The 16,607-nt window shown below is 37.9% G+C and overlaps 1 protein-coding gene across 4 annotated transcripts in view; it reads right to left on the bottom strand.

Moving 5' to 3' along the window:
- MAP3K5 (mitogen-activated protein kinase kinase kinase 5) overlaps positions 1–16,607 on the bottom strand; it is a 220,358-nt gene that overhangs the window by 147,370 nt on the left and 56,381 nt on the right. For all 4 annotated transcript variants that reach the window (XM_021072505.1, XM_021072507.1, XM_021072516.1 and 1 more), the window contains exon 2: positions 2,471–2,610. In XM_021072505.1, coding sequence (XP_020928164.1) covers positions 2,471–2,610 — 140 coding nt within the window. The remainder of the gene's footprint in view (positions 1–2,470; positions 2,611–16,607) is intronic.

Genomic DNA, 16,607 nt, shown 5'->3' with positions numbered 1-16,607 from the left:
TTCTGCCTTATTTCACATCGGTTTTCCTGGTAGATGGCAGGGCTAACAGTTACACCCTCTGACTATCTTCAACATTTCTGTATTTTAAAACTTAAAACACACACACACACACACACACACACACACAGACTTTCCTCAGTAGCAGAACTGGAGGAACTAGGGCTCAGAGGAAATTATTAGACTGAAAAAAATCTTTCTATCCCAGACCTTTGTCCTCTGTAACCAGATATCTATTTGTGTCAGATACCTATTTCTAAATAAGCAAATGGCAAAAGTTTAAATTAATGGAAGGAGGAAGACAAAAGAAGGGATAAATGTTGCATGAACAACTCAGGACATATGGTTCACAGGTTTTTCTAAATGAACACACTTAGCAAGAGTGTCTGATATCCTTCAAACTAGAAGTAATTGCAATAAAGTTGAGTGGTTAAGTGGGGGTGGGCTTTGGAGACAGACATACCTGGTCTCAAATTTTCCACATCGCCTTGGTAAATGATTGCATTTACTAGTCTCAGTTTGCAATCCTATAATTTGGTGATAAGATACATACCTCACAGGGATGTTTTAAGAATTAAATGTGAAAATGTATGTAGGTAAAGCACTTAGTACCTAGTACCTTGTACATGCTCAATAGCAAGTAGCTATTATGTACAAGATAAATGGATATATTTTAGATAGACAAGCCTCTTTAAAGAATTATTTTAGTCAAATACCAATAACACTCTTATCCAAAGGCTAGCTAAAAGCAATTAAATAAATGAGTTTATTTGTCCCACACAAATTTCTGATAAGATTACCTTTCTCTCAAATGCAATTTTAAAAAAATTTCCTAGGAATGAATAGCCATAAAATTAAATCACCAGATAGCAGTGGGGCAAAAATAAAAGTAGTGTGGTAGCGTGAAAAATTCCAACACAACACTGCTGGCTTAAGCAATACAAAGAATATAAAATAGCAGAATAATAATAAATAAAATAATCTCACTCCTTCATCAACTGCTAATCTACCAAGTTTAAAATGGTTAATTAAAAATACGCCATCATTGGAGTTCCCATCGTGGCACAGTGGTTAAGAATCCGACTAGCATCCATGAGGTTGCGGGTTCAATCCCTGGCCTTGCTCAGTGGGTTAAGGATCCGGCATTGCCGTGAGCTGTGGTGTATGTTGCAGACGTGGCTCGGATCCCGCGTTGCTGTGGCTCTGCCATAGGCCGGCGGCTACAGCTCTGATTAGACCCCTAGCCTGAGAACTTCCATATGCCACAGAGCAGCCCTAGAAAAGAAAAAAAGCCAAAAAAAAAAAAAAAAAAAAAAACCACCATCATGAAATGTATGATACATCAATTAAAGGGATAAATCTGGGCTGAAATTAAAGAGTTTTCTTGAATGACTCCAACTGAAAAAACCGATTTCGACAGAATTGGGGAAAATCTCTTAGAACTCTTTCAGAGTGTTCTAGAAAGTGACAGCCTATCAATCCACAGCAGAGTACCTGGCAGGCAGGGCAGTAAATGTATTTTCTAAATGACACTCCCTAGATTTTTTTAGAAAAAGCTACACAAGCTTTAGATACTCAAATAAAAGCAAAATACAACTAATTTTTTTTTTGGCTTGGATTTGAGGTTAGAAATCTTCATATACCAATTCTTAAGCTATTAGAAGTATAGTTCTGGGTTTTAGGGCTCTATGTCCCAAAGTTGGCTTTGATTTAGGAACCTGAAGCTATAGATGCAAAAAAGCCACAATGAGCTAGATGGACGTTTCACAAAGGAAATGAATGATATCAGGTTCACTGTAAGTTATGTGCTGAACTGTCAGATGCTTTTCAAAGCATCCCACAGTGTAAAATCACTTGGCCTTGCAAATGCATTTTAGGCAATCTTTTTGGATGGAGGAAATACCATCCTATCATTAAGTTGCTATAGTAGAGAGAGTGCCATGGGACATGCTGAATTCTGTAGACAAACATGGTTAAGTTTGTCTTCTCTCTTTCCCACTGGAATTGAACTCATATTCCAGCGATTTCCTGGTGACAGAGAATTTCTACTCAGAGAATTTCCTGTAGGAAGCATGTTGCTAGTTGAGACAGGTATGCCCAAGGAAATCCCCAGTGGAGACACAGCAGGAGGCTTGACCCTGACCATAGCTTATGCAATCTCCTCTTTCTCTGGCAGGTGCTCTGACAACTTCCTATTCACACAGTCTTCTCAGCTGCAACTTCAACTGGAGCTCAGAACTCCAGGCTAAGTTTGTTTGTTTTTTTTTCCCCCTACGTGTATATCATCAAATGTCCACACTGAATTTCAGAGAAACCTCACAACTCAACGAGTCACTGTTGCATAATTACTGGATTGACAAAAACATCCTTTCCCAAGCACAAGCCAGACAATTTTTTTTTTTTTTTGGATGGTGGACTGGTATCCCTAAAACTCTGGTGCCTAAAATAAACATTTAGTAAACAAATAAGGTACCTTCAGTGACTGGAGAGAATCTGCATTAGTATCACAGTAGAGGATGATGTTGTTGGCCATGCTGAAACTTTCTCTCACTCCAAGGTGGTAAAATAAGGACGGCTGCCGGAAGGCATCACTCATCTCCACTACGGCAATATCTGCAAACAGAAAACAAAGTCCTCCAAAAGATGACACCTAAATAATGCCCAGGAAGCACATTTCGGTTTCAGTAACTTAGTATTCGAAGAGGAAATGATAGGGATTTCCCTCTTCATTTACCACTGAATTTTAAATGAGCCGTTCTACCGGGAAGTGGTTTTACAAACTGCAACAAACCTGACTTCTTTTAAACAAGAAGAGGATCATATAATTACTGGAAACTAAGGAGAACCTGCAATGGTGGGGAGCAGGGCTACTGTTCTCTGCTAAATTTCAACATTGAAAACAAGTTAAATAAGCTTCTAGAAGGAGACCTGTGGGAAATTATAAGTAAAATGAGATTTTAAAAAGCAAAATAGGTAAGATTATGACTCAGTCCAGAGCCATGTCTTTTACTTTATTTTATTTTATTATATATTTTTCTTGCTGTGCCCACAGCACATGGAAGTTCTCGGGCCAGGGATCGAACCTGTGCCACAGCATCGACAAAAGCCACTGCAGTGACAATGCTGGATCCTTAACTTGCTGCACCACAAGAGAACTCCCAGAGCTGTATTTTATAATTAATTAATAATATTTAGAAAGTCCTTAGCAAGTATAATCAAGAAAGAGAAAGCAAAGGTCTAGAAATTAAGCCTAAGAAGAAGACTATAACCACTGATACAAATTCTTCCAAAGCTTATGGATGACTAACACCAAAGTAGTATAAACATGATACCAAAATTTGACACTGTCACAGAAATAAAATTCAGAGTAGTCTCAAAGTCATTATTCAGACAAAAACCAGAAAGAAAAATGAGCAAAATGCACCAAGCATTATACCATAAGAATACCAGATCCTGAGTTTAAAACGTATTTTGGGAATGCAAAGATGGCTCAAGGGAAAAAAAAAATCAGTATCCCCAGTGATGCCCCAAGTACTTTAATTAAAATTCAAAATCCATTTCTCACTAAAAAAATAACTGCAAACCATAAATATAAGGGCACTTCTTTAAAGTGAAGAATAATATATATTTCATAACAATTGCCAGCTTTGTGCTTATAGGTATCCCCATGAAAATCAGGAAAAAGACAAGGCTGTCAGATATTCTCACTACTAGTTGGCTTTCTGAAAGTCCTAACTAATGCAATAAGATTTCACAAAGTATGGAAATATAATTTTTTAAAATAAAATACACAATTATCATTATTTGCAGATGTTAGGATTGCCAACCCAAAAACTCCAACAGAATCAGTTAAATAACTACTCTAAGCAATAATACAATTTAGAAAGATGTCAAAATGCAAAATTATGAAAAGCAAGAGCTTCCTTTATAATCATAATAAGCTTCTGGGAAATATAATAGCTAAGCAGATCCTACCTACAATTAAAATGAAAATGTTAACATACAGCAAATTTAAAAGATAATGCTAATTCGTTTAAAATATGTACAATATGTGACAGACAAAAGGTTAATATCTTTATAAGTCATCTCATTGGTCAATTTAAAACAAATAAGCAACCATAAAATACCATATGATATCACTTATAACTGGAATCTAATATCCAGCACAAATGAACATCTCCTCAGAAAAGAAAATCATGGACTTGGAGAAGAGACTTGTGGCTGCCTGATGGGAGGGGGAGGGAGTGGGAGGGATCGGGAGCTTGGGCTTATCAGACACAACCTAGAATAGATTTACAAGGAGATCCTGCTGAATAGCATTGAGAACTATGTCTAGATACTCATGTTGCAACAGAAGAAAGGGTGGGGAAAAAACTGTAATTGCAATGTATACATGTAAGGATAACCTGACCCCCTTGCTGTACAGTGGGAAAATAAAAAAATAAATAAATAAATAATAGTAAAAAAGTAAAAAAAATAAAATAAAAAAATAAAACAAATAAGCAACCATAAAAATATTACAATAGAAAATTAAGCTATGGACATTGCAGGCAAAAATCACAAAAGTATAACCAAAATGATAAATAACTATACCAAAAAGTATTCTATATCTCATTACTAATAAATGTACATTAAACCAGTAGTAAAGTGCCAAGTTTTTTGCCTAACAAATGGCCAGAAATATTTCAAAATACCTAACAATTTTTTTTAATTAAATTTTTTTTTTTTTAGTTTTAGGGCCAAACCTACAGCATATAGAGGTTCATAGGCTAGGGGTCGAATTGGAGTTGTAGCCGCTGGCCTATGCCACAGCCACAGCAACGCCAAATCCGAGTCTCCGAGCCGCATCTGTGACTACACCATATCTCACAGCAACGCTGGATCCTTGACCCACTGATTGAGGCCAGGAATTGAACCTTCATCCTCATGGATGCTAGTCAGATTTGTTTCCACTGAGCCAGGAAGGGAACTCCCGAGAAATGATGCTCTTACATGCTGCGGGGAAGTGTGAACTTTTTAGGAAACTTAAATCCTTAAAATTATGCACACACTTTAATCCAACAATTCCTTTCCTAAGAATTTAGCCTGAGGCAATTCCTATAAGTGTGGAAGATTTAAGTTTATACAATGAAGTATACACAATGAAATATTATTTTTACAGTAACAAGGGAAAATGCTTAAATATTCATCATTAGGTAAATGGCCACATATACACACTGAGATATATATATTATATGAATTCAGATAATGTTATGTTATATAATTATTGAAAACTAGTTTATAGAAGAATATTTAATAATGGGGTAAATTCAAGCTACATTAAGGAAAATATGAAAATATAATATATACATTATGATGTATAGCATACACATTAAATATTATGTATACATTATAATGAATGCATTATTATACATATCTATGTGTATACATGTACATGAATAGAAATTTTTGGAAAGTTATACACAAAAATGCAAACTGTGCTAATAGCTGGGTAATGGAATTATAAGTTAACTTTTCCTCTTTATACTTTCTATATTTTTTACAATTTCTGTTATGAACATTGATTACTTTCGGAATTTAGGAACCCACCAAAATATAAAAAGAACATAGAAGACCTGTGTGACTGAACGTAAAACCAAAGCGAAGCACTTTTGTAAAACGAACACAGCCCCTTGGGAGGCTGTTTGATACAATCAGACTTAGGATGTGAAATTAGAACCTACATTCGGTGAAGGAGAAATAAATCAGATCAAATGGAGGCTAAAGACACAGAAGATTTAGTGAGGTTATTAAAGGGTATGACTGGTCAAAGGAGCTTGAAAAGATTCTTTTCAAGGCTAAACACGACTTCAGAGCTCTTTATACAAAGAGTTTTCTTTTGGGGTCCTTAACATTTCTACAACAAAAATCAACACATGAAAAAAAATGAGTCACGCATCCCACCCACAGGCCCCATCTGCCTCCTGCACCCACACAGCTTCCTTCTCCCACAGATGCCAGCCACCCAGTCAGCCCCATCACTTTAAAATCAAGAGACAGCAGAAAATGTGGCTGAAAGGAACCAAGCAAAACAGTTGCTGATGAAAAATAAATGAGAGTTACTCAAAGAAAAATACGTATCTAAATCAAAGTAGTGACAAGAGGGGGGAAATGGGTTCTTTCCAGAGAACTGACTCGTGGAATTTGATGTTAAAATAAAATTAAAACGCTGCAGAAGGCTTTCAGATTAAAAGGAAAACTAGACACTTAAATAAATGGTACAAGCAAACTAAGGTATATTCATTAGACTTGAACATCTAAACAGGAAGAGACCTATTTTGGAATGTCATGTAGGAATGCTTTTAAATAAAGATGCTTATTTGCAGGGTAATTTTAAAATACCATGATACAGTATGACAACTCAGAAGGAGATAGGCATTTTTCCTACTCCAAATTCAGATGAGTGATTTGTTCTAATATAGTTGTGTTTTTTTCTTAATTTATCTTTTAATTTCCAAAGAGTAAAATTCACTGATCTTCTTTGGTAAAATGTTCAAAGCATGTGCCCATTTCTTTATAGTCCAGTTTATTTTCTTATTGTCAGTTTTGTGTGTTCTTTACATTACCTGGATATTTTCCCTTTCAGATTTGTGATTTACAAATACTTTCTCCCAGTTTGTGATTGGCCTTTTCATTCTGTAAACACTGTCTTTAGGAGAGCAGAAGTTTTTAACTTTAATTAAGCCCAATTTATCAACTTTTTTTCGTTTACAGATGGTGCTTTAGGTGTGGTGTCTAATAGAATCTTTGCCTAACCCAAGATCACAAGAATTTTCGGTTTTCTTCTGAAAGTTGTAGAGATTTTTTTTACATTTTACACTTAAGTTCATGATCCATTTCAATTTTCTTTTCCAAAAATGTTTGAATTTTCTGTTCTCTTCCATTAATCTAAGTGTCTACCTTTTGGCAATACAGATGCTCCTCGACTTACAATGGGGTTATATCCAGATAAACACATCGTAAATTGAAAATATTGTAAGTTGAAATGTATTTAATACTCTTAATCAACCAAACATGACAGCTTAGCTCAGCCTACCTTAAACATGCTCAGGACACTTAGATTAGCCTGCAATTGGGCAACATCATCTAACACCGGCCTATTTTATAATAAAGGTGAATACTCATGTAATTTATTGACCATTGTACTGAAAGTGAAAACAGAATGGTGTATGGCTACAGAAAGGTTGTGTTTCATTGTTCACCCTCGTGATCACCTGGCTGACTGGGAGCTGCTCAGCATCCCAAGGGAACGGTACCACCAGCCCAGGAAAAGATAAAAATTTAAAATTTGAAGTACATCTTTTCCTGAATGTGTATCACTTTTGCACCATCATAACATCAAAAAATTGTAAATGGAGCCATCGGCAACCATCTGTGCCACGTACACTGTTTTGTCTATTGTCGCTTTATGGGAGGTTCTGCAATCAGGCTGTGTAAATCCTCCAACTCTTCTGTTTGCAAAATTGTTGCAGCTATTTTAGTTCTTCTATTTGCTTTCCTGTATCAATTTTAGAATCAACCAGTTGATAGCTACAAAACATTCCCTCAGGATTTTGACTAGAATTATGATGATTCCGCAGATCATTTCAAGGAGAACTGACATCTTAACAATATTGAGTCTTTCAGTGCATGAATACGGCATATCTCTCCACTTACTTAAGTCTTCATTGATTTGTCCATCAGTATTTTGTAATTTTTTTGGTAATTTTTAATATATAGTTCCTGCACATATTTTGTTAAATCTATACCTAAATATTTCATTTTTGGGGTTCTATTGCAGATGGTACTCTTTTTAAAATTTCAAGTCCCAATTGTTCATTGCTAGCACATAAAATGCAGGGTTGTTTTTTTTTTTTTTTTTCGTCTTTTTTTAGGGCTGCCTCTGCGGCATATGGAGGTTCCCAGGTTAGGAGTCAGACAGGATCTGTAGCCGCCAGCCTACACCACAGCCACAGCAACACAGGATCCGAGCCTCATCTGCAACCTACACCACAGCTCATGGTAACGCCGGATGCTTAACATACTGAGTGAAGCCAGGGATCGAACCTGTGTCCCCATGGATTCTAGTCAGATTCGTTTCCGCTGAGCCATGATGGGAACTCCACAGTTGATTTTTTTTATACTAACTTTGTATCCTGAAACGCTACGAAACTCACTTATTCGTTCAAGGAGCTCTTTTTTTTTTTTTTTTGTACATGCTTTGGGATTTTCTACATGGACAGTCGTATCTGTAACTAGAAATGGCTTTATTTCTTTCATTCCAATCTGTATACCTTTCATGGTTCTTGTTTGCTGGTCAATTGTTCTGTTTTGCCTTGTTACATGGGTAGGACTTCCAGTTACACAGCATTTTTTTAAACAATACTATTTCATTATCTAGCTAAAGAAAATACTATTATGGCTACCTTCAAACTCTGATGGATATCTTTTCACAAGTGGTCAAATAAAAAGGTGAAAATTACCTTCCTTGTGAAATGATCCTAAGACATGCTAAACATGTGAAAGATGATGTAACTGTAACAAACTAATAAGCAACTGGTATTCCTCATGCTTGAAATCTACTTATAAGAGGTACAGTTTATCTACTTTATTTCACAAACATATGTTTAGTAATTACTATGTCCAGGCACTATATGCCTTTCAAATATCAAATCATTTAATCTTCATACTATCCTTTTTGTAGTAGGTAATAGAATTATTTTAGGACGCTGAGGTAGAGAAGGTAGATGTAATCAGCCCAAAATGAGTCTGGAAGTGGTGGCACCAGGATTCAAACCCAGGTAATCTCGGAGTTCCCATCATGGCTCAGTGGTTAACAAATCCAACTAGGCACCATGAGGTTCGGGTTTGATCCCTGGCCTTGCTCAGTGGGTTAAGGAGCCAGCATTGCCGTGAGCTGTGGTGTAGGCCACAGACGAGGCTCAGATGTCGAGGTTGCTGTGGCTGTGGTGTAGGCCGGCAGCTACAGCTCCAATTAGACCCCTAGCCTGGGAACCTCCATAAGCTGCAGGAGCGACCCTAGGAAAGACAAAAGACAAAAACAAACAAAACAAACAAAACCCCCAGGTAATCTCACTGGAGAATCCATACCCTAATTCCTTTTTTTTTTTTTTTTTTTTTTTTGCTTTTTAGGGCCACACCCCCAGCATTTGGAAGTTACCAGGATAGGGGTTGAATTGGAGCTACAGCTGCTGGCCTACATCACAGCCACTGCAATATCAGATCCGAGCTGTGTCTGTGACCCAAACCACAGCTCATGGCAATGCCAGATCCTTAACCCACTGAGCAAGGCCAAGGATTGAACCTGCAACCTCATGGGTCCTAGTCGGGTTCGTTAACCACTGAGCCATGAGGGGAATTCCCCATGCCCTTAATTTTTAACTGGGCCTCACCCTACACTTACAGGAAATGGAGGTTCCAAAGATCACAACACAAATAATATGCAAAAATAGGTTTGGGGACTGATGCATTAACTCCTGCAATGTATTTCATGAGTAAATGCACTTCATAATTGTCTAATTGTGTTTTTGTGATAATACTGTGAGTAAAATGGCCATATTTAAAATTTTAAGGCTAAGTCAGTTACTTTAAAATATAGACAAACATATGAAAATCTCTTGCAATTTTAAATAAACAAATTTTAAATCTTGCAGTTTCTCTCCTTGTTCCAACTCAATTAATGCTAAATGGAGCATCAAATTAGATTTGCCAGGGGTTTATTAAAGCATAATACACTTCCAGGACAATCACATAAAACTATTGTGTTTAATTGCATTTCGGCCAGCAAATGGCAGTGGTTCATGGTCTGTGTTACTTTTTTAATTTAATTTTTGCTTGGTAATACCATATCTGTTAGTTAAATATCCCACAGGAGCTGCTGCTGCTTGTAAAATGTCGAGATGAAGGAAGACACGAATGTTTAGTTACTTTTCATTTATTCAATTGTTTTCCTTAGGCACCAGTGTCACTGATGACAAAGAAAGAGGCCAGGAGCGATTCAACGTTTTCTACAGTAAGAAGATGCTCTAAATTCCAGAGTCACTGGAAACTTCCCAAGTTATCACACAGAACCAGCCATCCAGTCAAGATGGATTAATTCCAACAATGACCCACCAGTGTCAACTTGACTAAACAAACATCCTGAGTGCCTGTTATATAAAAGGTTCTCTGTTGTCTGATATCTGTTAAGAAAGTTAAAAGACGAGTTGCTGTGGCTGCGGCATAGGCCAGCAGCTGCAGCTCGGATTCGACCTCTCCCCACGGAACTTCCATATACATGGGTGGGACTCTTAAAAAAAAAAAGAAAGAAAGAAAGAAATTTAAAAGAAAAAAATTAATGAGATATATATTTTGCCTTCTCTTGTGGGTCAGAAACACAACCTGGCAGGTACCAATATAAGGCAGAATGCGGCTGGAGCTAGAGAAGAATAAGAGGTGACACTCAGAGGGCAGAGAGGCCAGCACTGGTGGGATGGATGATAGAAGCCAATGTGGGTGAGGCATGAGCTGGTAATGGAGTCAGAAAGTGGAGCACCTCAAAGAGCAAATGAAAAACAGCATCCCTGGCACATCAGAGGCACTGCAGAAGAAGCCAAGGAAAGGAAGGATGCCTGGGGTTTGGTCAGGGAAATGAGAAAAGCACAGTAGGAAATTAAGTCAATTCCCAATGGGAGTCTCAATGAATGAACCAAGAAGGATTCTCTAAAGAGCAGATACTAACTCTCCAATGATCACCCCTTCCTCATTCTTAAGGAAGCATCACCTGTATTCTATTTTTTCTATCTCATGAATGAATAAGGGCTATTTACAACTAAGCTACTTTGAAAAGTACCAAAATGTTAGTGCCCCAGAAGAGACTCCTGAAGACTCTAAGTCAGTTTTCTAATGTCTGGTAGGGATACAATATTGAGAAATTTCAAAACTCTTACTGTATAACTAGAATTGTTGAAATTTTCAGGAAGGATAGAAAAAGAATCCATCACCACTATTGTTTTGAATTGGCCATTGTTTGGCAATTTCTGCTATAAATTACTACTCATTTAGTTTCATTAGCATCCCTTTATTGTATATTATTTGGTTAACCCCATCATGTATAATGATACATATCTGTGTCAACAATAGATTTGGGACCATAATTTCCTCATCACTAAAAGCCAATAAATGTATGCATAGTGATTCAAACATGAGTCATTCTTATGTTGCCCAGGCAAATGTGTATATAATCTCTCCACCCCAGCCCTAATTTGCTTGTTTAGTGCTGTGTGATTATTATACCGAGGTACTGGTAACCTGAAAAGTGAAGCCCAGGAGGTAAGTGATCAGAGGGAGGTTTTGTACTTCCAGAGGTGGGTCTTTTAAAAATGTTGGGAGCCCCCTGAACCTACTAAAGGAGGGCCAGGGCAGGGAGCGGGGAAACTAAAGAGAAAGAAAGAGCAGGAGGAAAAGGGGAGGAGAGAAACAGGGAAAGGAGAACCAAATAAGATTGGTGGTGTAAGAATTTAAAAGTCCCCTTGCCCAGGCAAAGCTGCATGAGCTCAGTTCACAATGCACCAGCTTTAGAGAATGCAAGGGGGAAGGAGCACATCTCCATAGGAGGTCCCCAGCCCAGAGTGTTGGGAGGGAGCAAGAAGCACAGCTGGCTGCCAGGAGGAGATTCAGCCTCAGAAAACCACACCACAGAAGTGAAAAGCTGGAAGGGAAACCTCCATTCTCCAGTGACTCCTCTCAAGGAGTCATGAATGTGCAATGACTTGAGAGGAGTCATGAATGTGCAAAAGACAGGCAAACTGTTCCATGACTTCCAAGGCTTGAACCCTAATTAGGTTTCTGGCTGGATGACATTAGACAGGATCTGAATTTGCTGAGGCTTCAGTTTCCTCAACCATAAATTGAGAAAACAACATAGGTATTTGTTGTTAGATTACAGCAGCACTGACACAGTAAACTCTCAATAAATCGTCATTATATGGTGCCACTACAAGAAATGTTCATAGGAAGCACTTAGAGCAATTTTCATAAAAGTGTTTTTGAAGATAATGGTAATACATAACTCAATGCCACCTGATGAAGCCTTAGATGAAAATGCATAGAAATGATGTTGAAATCAAGTTATGAAGGCACAGAAAGCCAAAATCAAGAATTTTGACTTGATTTTATAATCAATGGTGATTCATGATGCCCATGAGTTTTGAGAAAGGGTACAGCAGCAGGATCAAAGTTTCGTAAAGATGAATTTAGAATTTGTGGATGGATGGTGATCAGAACAGACTAGAAGATAGGAGACAAGTTAAGGAGTCATTCAAGAGACAGCGTGCACCTAAACTAATATAGAGACAACATGGTGGGAAGCCATCGTGGGGAAGCTTTGGAGATTTATTGGATGTAGGATAATCAAAGAAAATTAAAAACGATTCTCTATATGCTGCAGGTGCGGCCCTCAAAAAGACAAAAAATAAAAATAAAAATGATTCTGTTTCAAACTTGAATGATTAAGATGATGACTTGTCATTAACACAATAAATGACATAAGAAAAGAAGAACTACTTTTGGGTAGTAACTTGATTTTGGATTGGGACACACTAAACATTGTGTGTGTGTGTCTGACAGCTATCTTTTGTATCTCAGCAGAAAAATCAGAATCAGAACGATGAGGATTAGCTGAAGTAGAACTGTAGATAAGACTGACTTAAGATAGAAATGAGAAGGCATCTTTGACTCAGGAAATCCCTTCCACTTTATATATCCAATAGAAACGCAATAGATGTTCACCAAAAGACATGTAAGAATGTCCATAAGAGCAGTATTTGTAAATCACCAACAATAGAAATATAGTGTGTTCTATACAGACAAGAGATACCATACAGTAATGAGAATTTAAAAATCTATAACCACATGTGACAACATGATGAAACTCACGGATTGTTAAAAGAAAGAATCCAGATACAAAAAAAGTAGGTACTTTATGATTCTGTTCATATTAGGTTCATAGATGTGATAGTCCAAATCAAAATAGTGGATTCTTTGGTGGGGAGCAATGCCTGAAAAGGGACACTGGGGGAGGGGGTCTTCTGGGGAGCTGGTAAAGTTCCGCTTCTTTATCTAGGTACTGGTTACTCAGGCATGGTTACTTTGTGAAAATTAACTCATCTCTGTTCAATAATTTTGTCAAGAATGTCCAAAGAGGAGTTTCTGCTGTGGCTCAGCAGGAATGAACCTGAGTAGTAACCCTGAGGACATGGGTGCTCTCCTGGTCTTGCTCAGTGGGTTAAGGATCCAGTGTTGCCATGAGCTGTGGTGTAGATAAGATGTGGCTCAGATTCTGTGTTGCTGTGTCTGTGGTGCAGGCTGGCAGTGGCAGCTCTGATTCAGCCCCTAGCCTGGGAACTTCCATATGCCTCACTGCAGCTCTAAAAAACAACAACAACAAAGAGGAATGTCATAATGTCAAAAGAGGACTGTGTATAGCTTCCTGTGGCCATTTGACAAATGACCACAAAACTGGTCCCTTACAACAACAGAAATTTATTCTTTCACAGTTCTGGAGGCTAGAAGTTGAAAATCAAAATGTCATTGGGGCCAGACATTCCTCAGAGGCTCATGGGCAGAATGTGTTCCTTGTCTCTTCCAGAACCTAGCAGTTTTTGGCATTCCTTGGCTTGTGCTATGTGTACTTGTGGCAATTTGCCCTCTGCCCCTCTCTTATAAGTACCCTTGTGATGGCATTTATGGCCCATTCAGATAATCCAGGATCATTACATTGCAGAATCCTTAATTTAATCACATCTGCAATCAAAATTTCCAAATAAGGTAGTATTCACCAGTTCCAGTGTTTTGACATGGATGTTGGCGCATGGGGATGAGGGTCACTTTTCAGGCCACCACAAGGGTTACAAAGAGGTCACACGATAGGGAAGGTGACCACAGCAGAACTAAAGGGGCTGAGTGAGAGGTGAGGAAACAGAGACAGCAAATCCTCCAGAAAGGAAGAAGATTAACATTCACTAGGTCCCAGGAGGCATTTTTACACTCGATAACAAAACCAAGAGAGGAGACAACACTGAAAGCGATTTGAAAGGGCTAAAGGTTTTTAGTTTTTGGGTGGTAGTTGCTAGGGAGGACTAGGCACAGGTAGTTTTGGAAGTCCCAATAAAGGAGCATAGACAAAGAGGGAAATTTAGGGGACTTTGGGATATCATTGTAAGTTAATAACTGCTCTAGAAAGCCATCAGAACAAGGCATGGGGTGAGTGATTCTAATTTAAAAGGTGGTTACAAGTCCCAATCTGGGTTTCGGCTGGGTTCAAGTCCCTGCATGTGGGTTCAATTCCCAATCTGTGTTCAGGCCATTAGTGCTGTCAGTATCAGTGTGCTTGAATGTTAGTAGGAAGGCTAAGGTTTTAAAGAAGGGGAGCTTATGAATAGAGACAGTCTCCACACTCTTAGATGAGGCAATGGGATCAAAGGTGAAGAGGAAAAGTCGACCTTGGGAACAAGGAGGGATACTTTGAGGACAAGAAAAAGGGAAGTAATAAAAAACAAAGACTGAGAAATAATAAAGTGGAAGGAAGAATATTGAGATCCTTCAGTTGAGGTAATGACTCTTCTAGGACAGAGCTGGGGTGCTGGTGGCCAACAGAAAAGCCCAGCCCAGGCATGGCAGGAGGAAGCCTCCATCCTGTGGACATCCCTGGAAACCTGCCCAAAAGCAGCACCACCTCTGCTCTCAAAATCATGACCCCAGCACCTTCCATTTTTAAGAAGGAATTTATGTCACCTGTGATAGTAAGAATGCTAACTATTCGAGCAACAGAAGCAAGATGTGAACCCCAGCCTTACAAAAACCAAAGACATTTTTTTCCTTACTTCTATCACCTAAGATAAAGTGAAGGAGTAGCTGATAAAAAGAGGGACACTAAAGAAGAGATTGCAATTTTATTCTGTTTTCTGGCTTTGGGCAAAAACCTTAGCTGGACATTAAAATCTCAGTTTTTTTCAAGCCAATTTCACTGATGAACATAGATGTAAAAATCCTCAACAAAATACTAGCAAACCAAATCCAACAATACATTAAAAAGATTGCACATCATGACCAAGTGGGATTTATCCCAAGAATGCAAGGGTTCTTCAATATCCGCAAATCCTTCAGTGTGATACACCTCATTAACAAACTGAAGACACAGAAAAAGCCTCTGACAAAATCCAACACCCATTTCTGATAAAAACCCTTCAGAAAGTGGGCATGGAGGGAACCCACTTCAACATAATAAAGGCCATATATGACAAACCCATGGCTAACATCATTCTCAGTGGTAAAAAGCTGAAAGAATTCCCACTGAGATCAGGAAGAAGACAAGATGTCCGTTCTCGCCACTACTCTTCAACATAGTTTTGGAAGTCCTAGCCACAGCAATCAGAGAAGTAAAAGAAATAAAAGGAATCCAAATTGGAAAGGAAGAAGTAAAACTATCACTATTTGCAGATGACGTGATACTATACCTAGAGAATCCTAAAGATTCTACCAAAAAACTGTTAGAGCTCATCAATGAATTTGGCCAAGTCAAAATTAATACACAGAAATCGATGGCATTTCTATATACTAACAATGAAAGATCAGAAAGATAAATTAGGGAAGCATTCCATTTACTATCACATCCAAAAGAATAAAATACCTAGGAGTAAACATACCTAAAGAGACAAAAGATCTGTGCTCTGAAAATTATAAGATGCTGATGAAAGAAAGCAAAGATGAAACAAATAGATGGAAAGACATACCATGCTCTTGGATTGGAAGAGTTAATATTATCAAAATGACTATACTATCCAAGGCAATCTACAGATTCAATGCGGTTCCTATCAAATTCCCAAGGACATTTTCCCAGAACTTGAACAAAATATTTTGAAATTTGTTTGGAAGCACAAAAGACCCAGAATAGCCAAAGATATCCTGAAAAAGAAAAATGGAGCTGGAGGAATCAGGCTCCCTGACTTCAGACTATACTACAAAGCAACTGTCATCAAAACCATATGGTACCAGCACAAAGACAGAAATATAGATCAGTGGAAAAGGATAGAAAGCCCAGAATTAAACCCACGCACCTACAGTCAACTAATCTATGACAAGGAAGAAAGAATATACAATAGAGAAAAGAAAGACCCTTCAATAAGTGGTGCTGGGAAAACTGGATGGCCACATGGAAAAGAATGAAGTTAGAACACTCCCTAACACCACACACAAAAATAAACTCAAAATGGATTAAAGACCTAGCTATAAGACCAGACACTATCAAACTCTTAGAGAAAACATAGGCCAAACACTCTCCGACATAAACAACAGCAACATCTTCTCACATCCACCTCTTAGAATAATGACAGTAAAGACAAAAATAACAAATGGGACCTAATCAAACTTAAAAGTTTCTGCACAGCAAAGGAAACCCTAAACAAAATGAAAAGACAACCCACAGAATGGGAGAAAATCTTTGCAAGTGAATCAACTGACAAGGGATCTCTAAAATTTATAAACACCTTCTGCAGCTCCATACCAAAAAAAACAAACAACCCCATCAAAAAAAT

This window comes from Sus scrofa, chromosome 1 (assembly GCF_000003025.6).
Source record: "Sus scrofa isolate TJ Tabasco breed Duroc chromosome 1, Sscrofa11.1, whole genome shotgun sequence".
Lineage (NCBI taxonomy): Eukaryota > Metazoa > Chordata > Mammalia > Artiodactyla > Suidae > Sus > Sus scrofa.
Note: the sequence above shows the minus strand (reverse complement) of the source record. Positions and strands in the feature narration are given on the sequence as shown.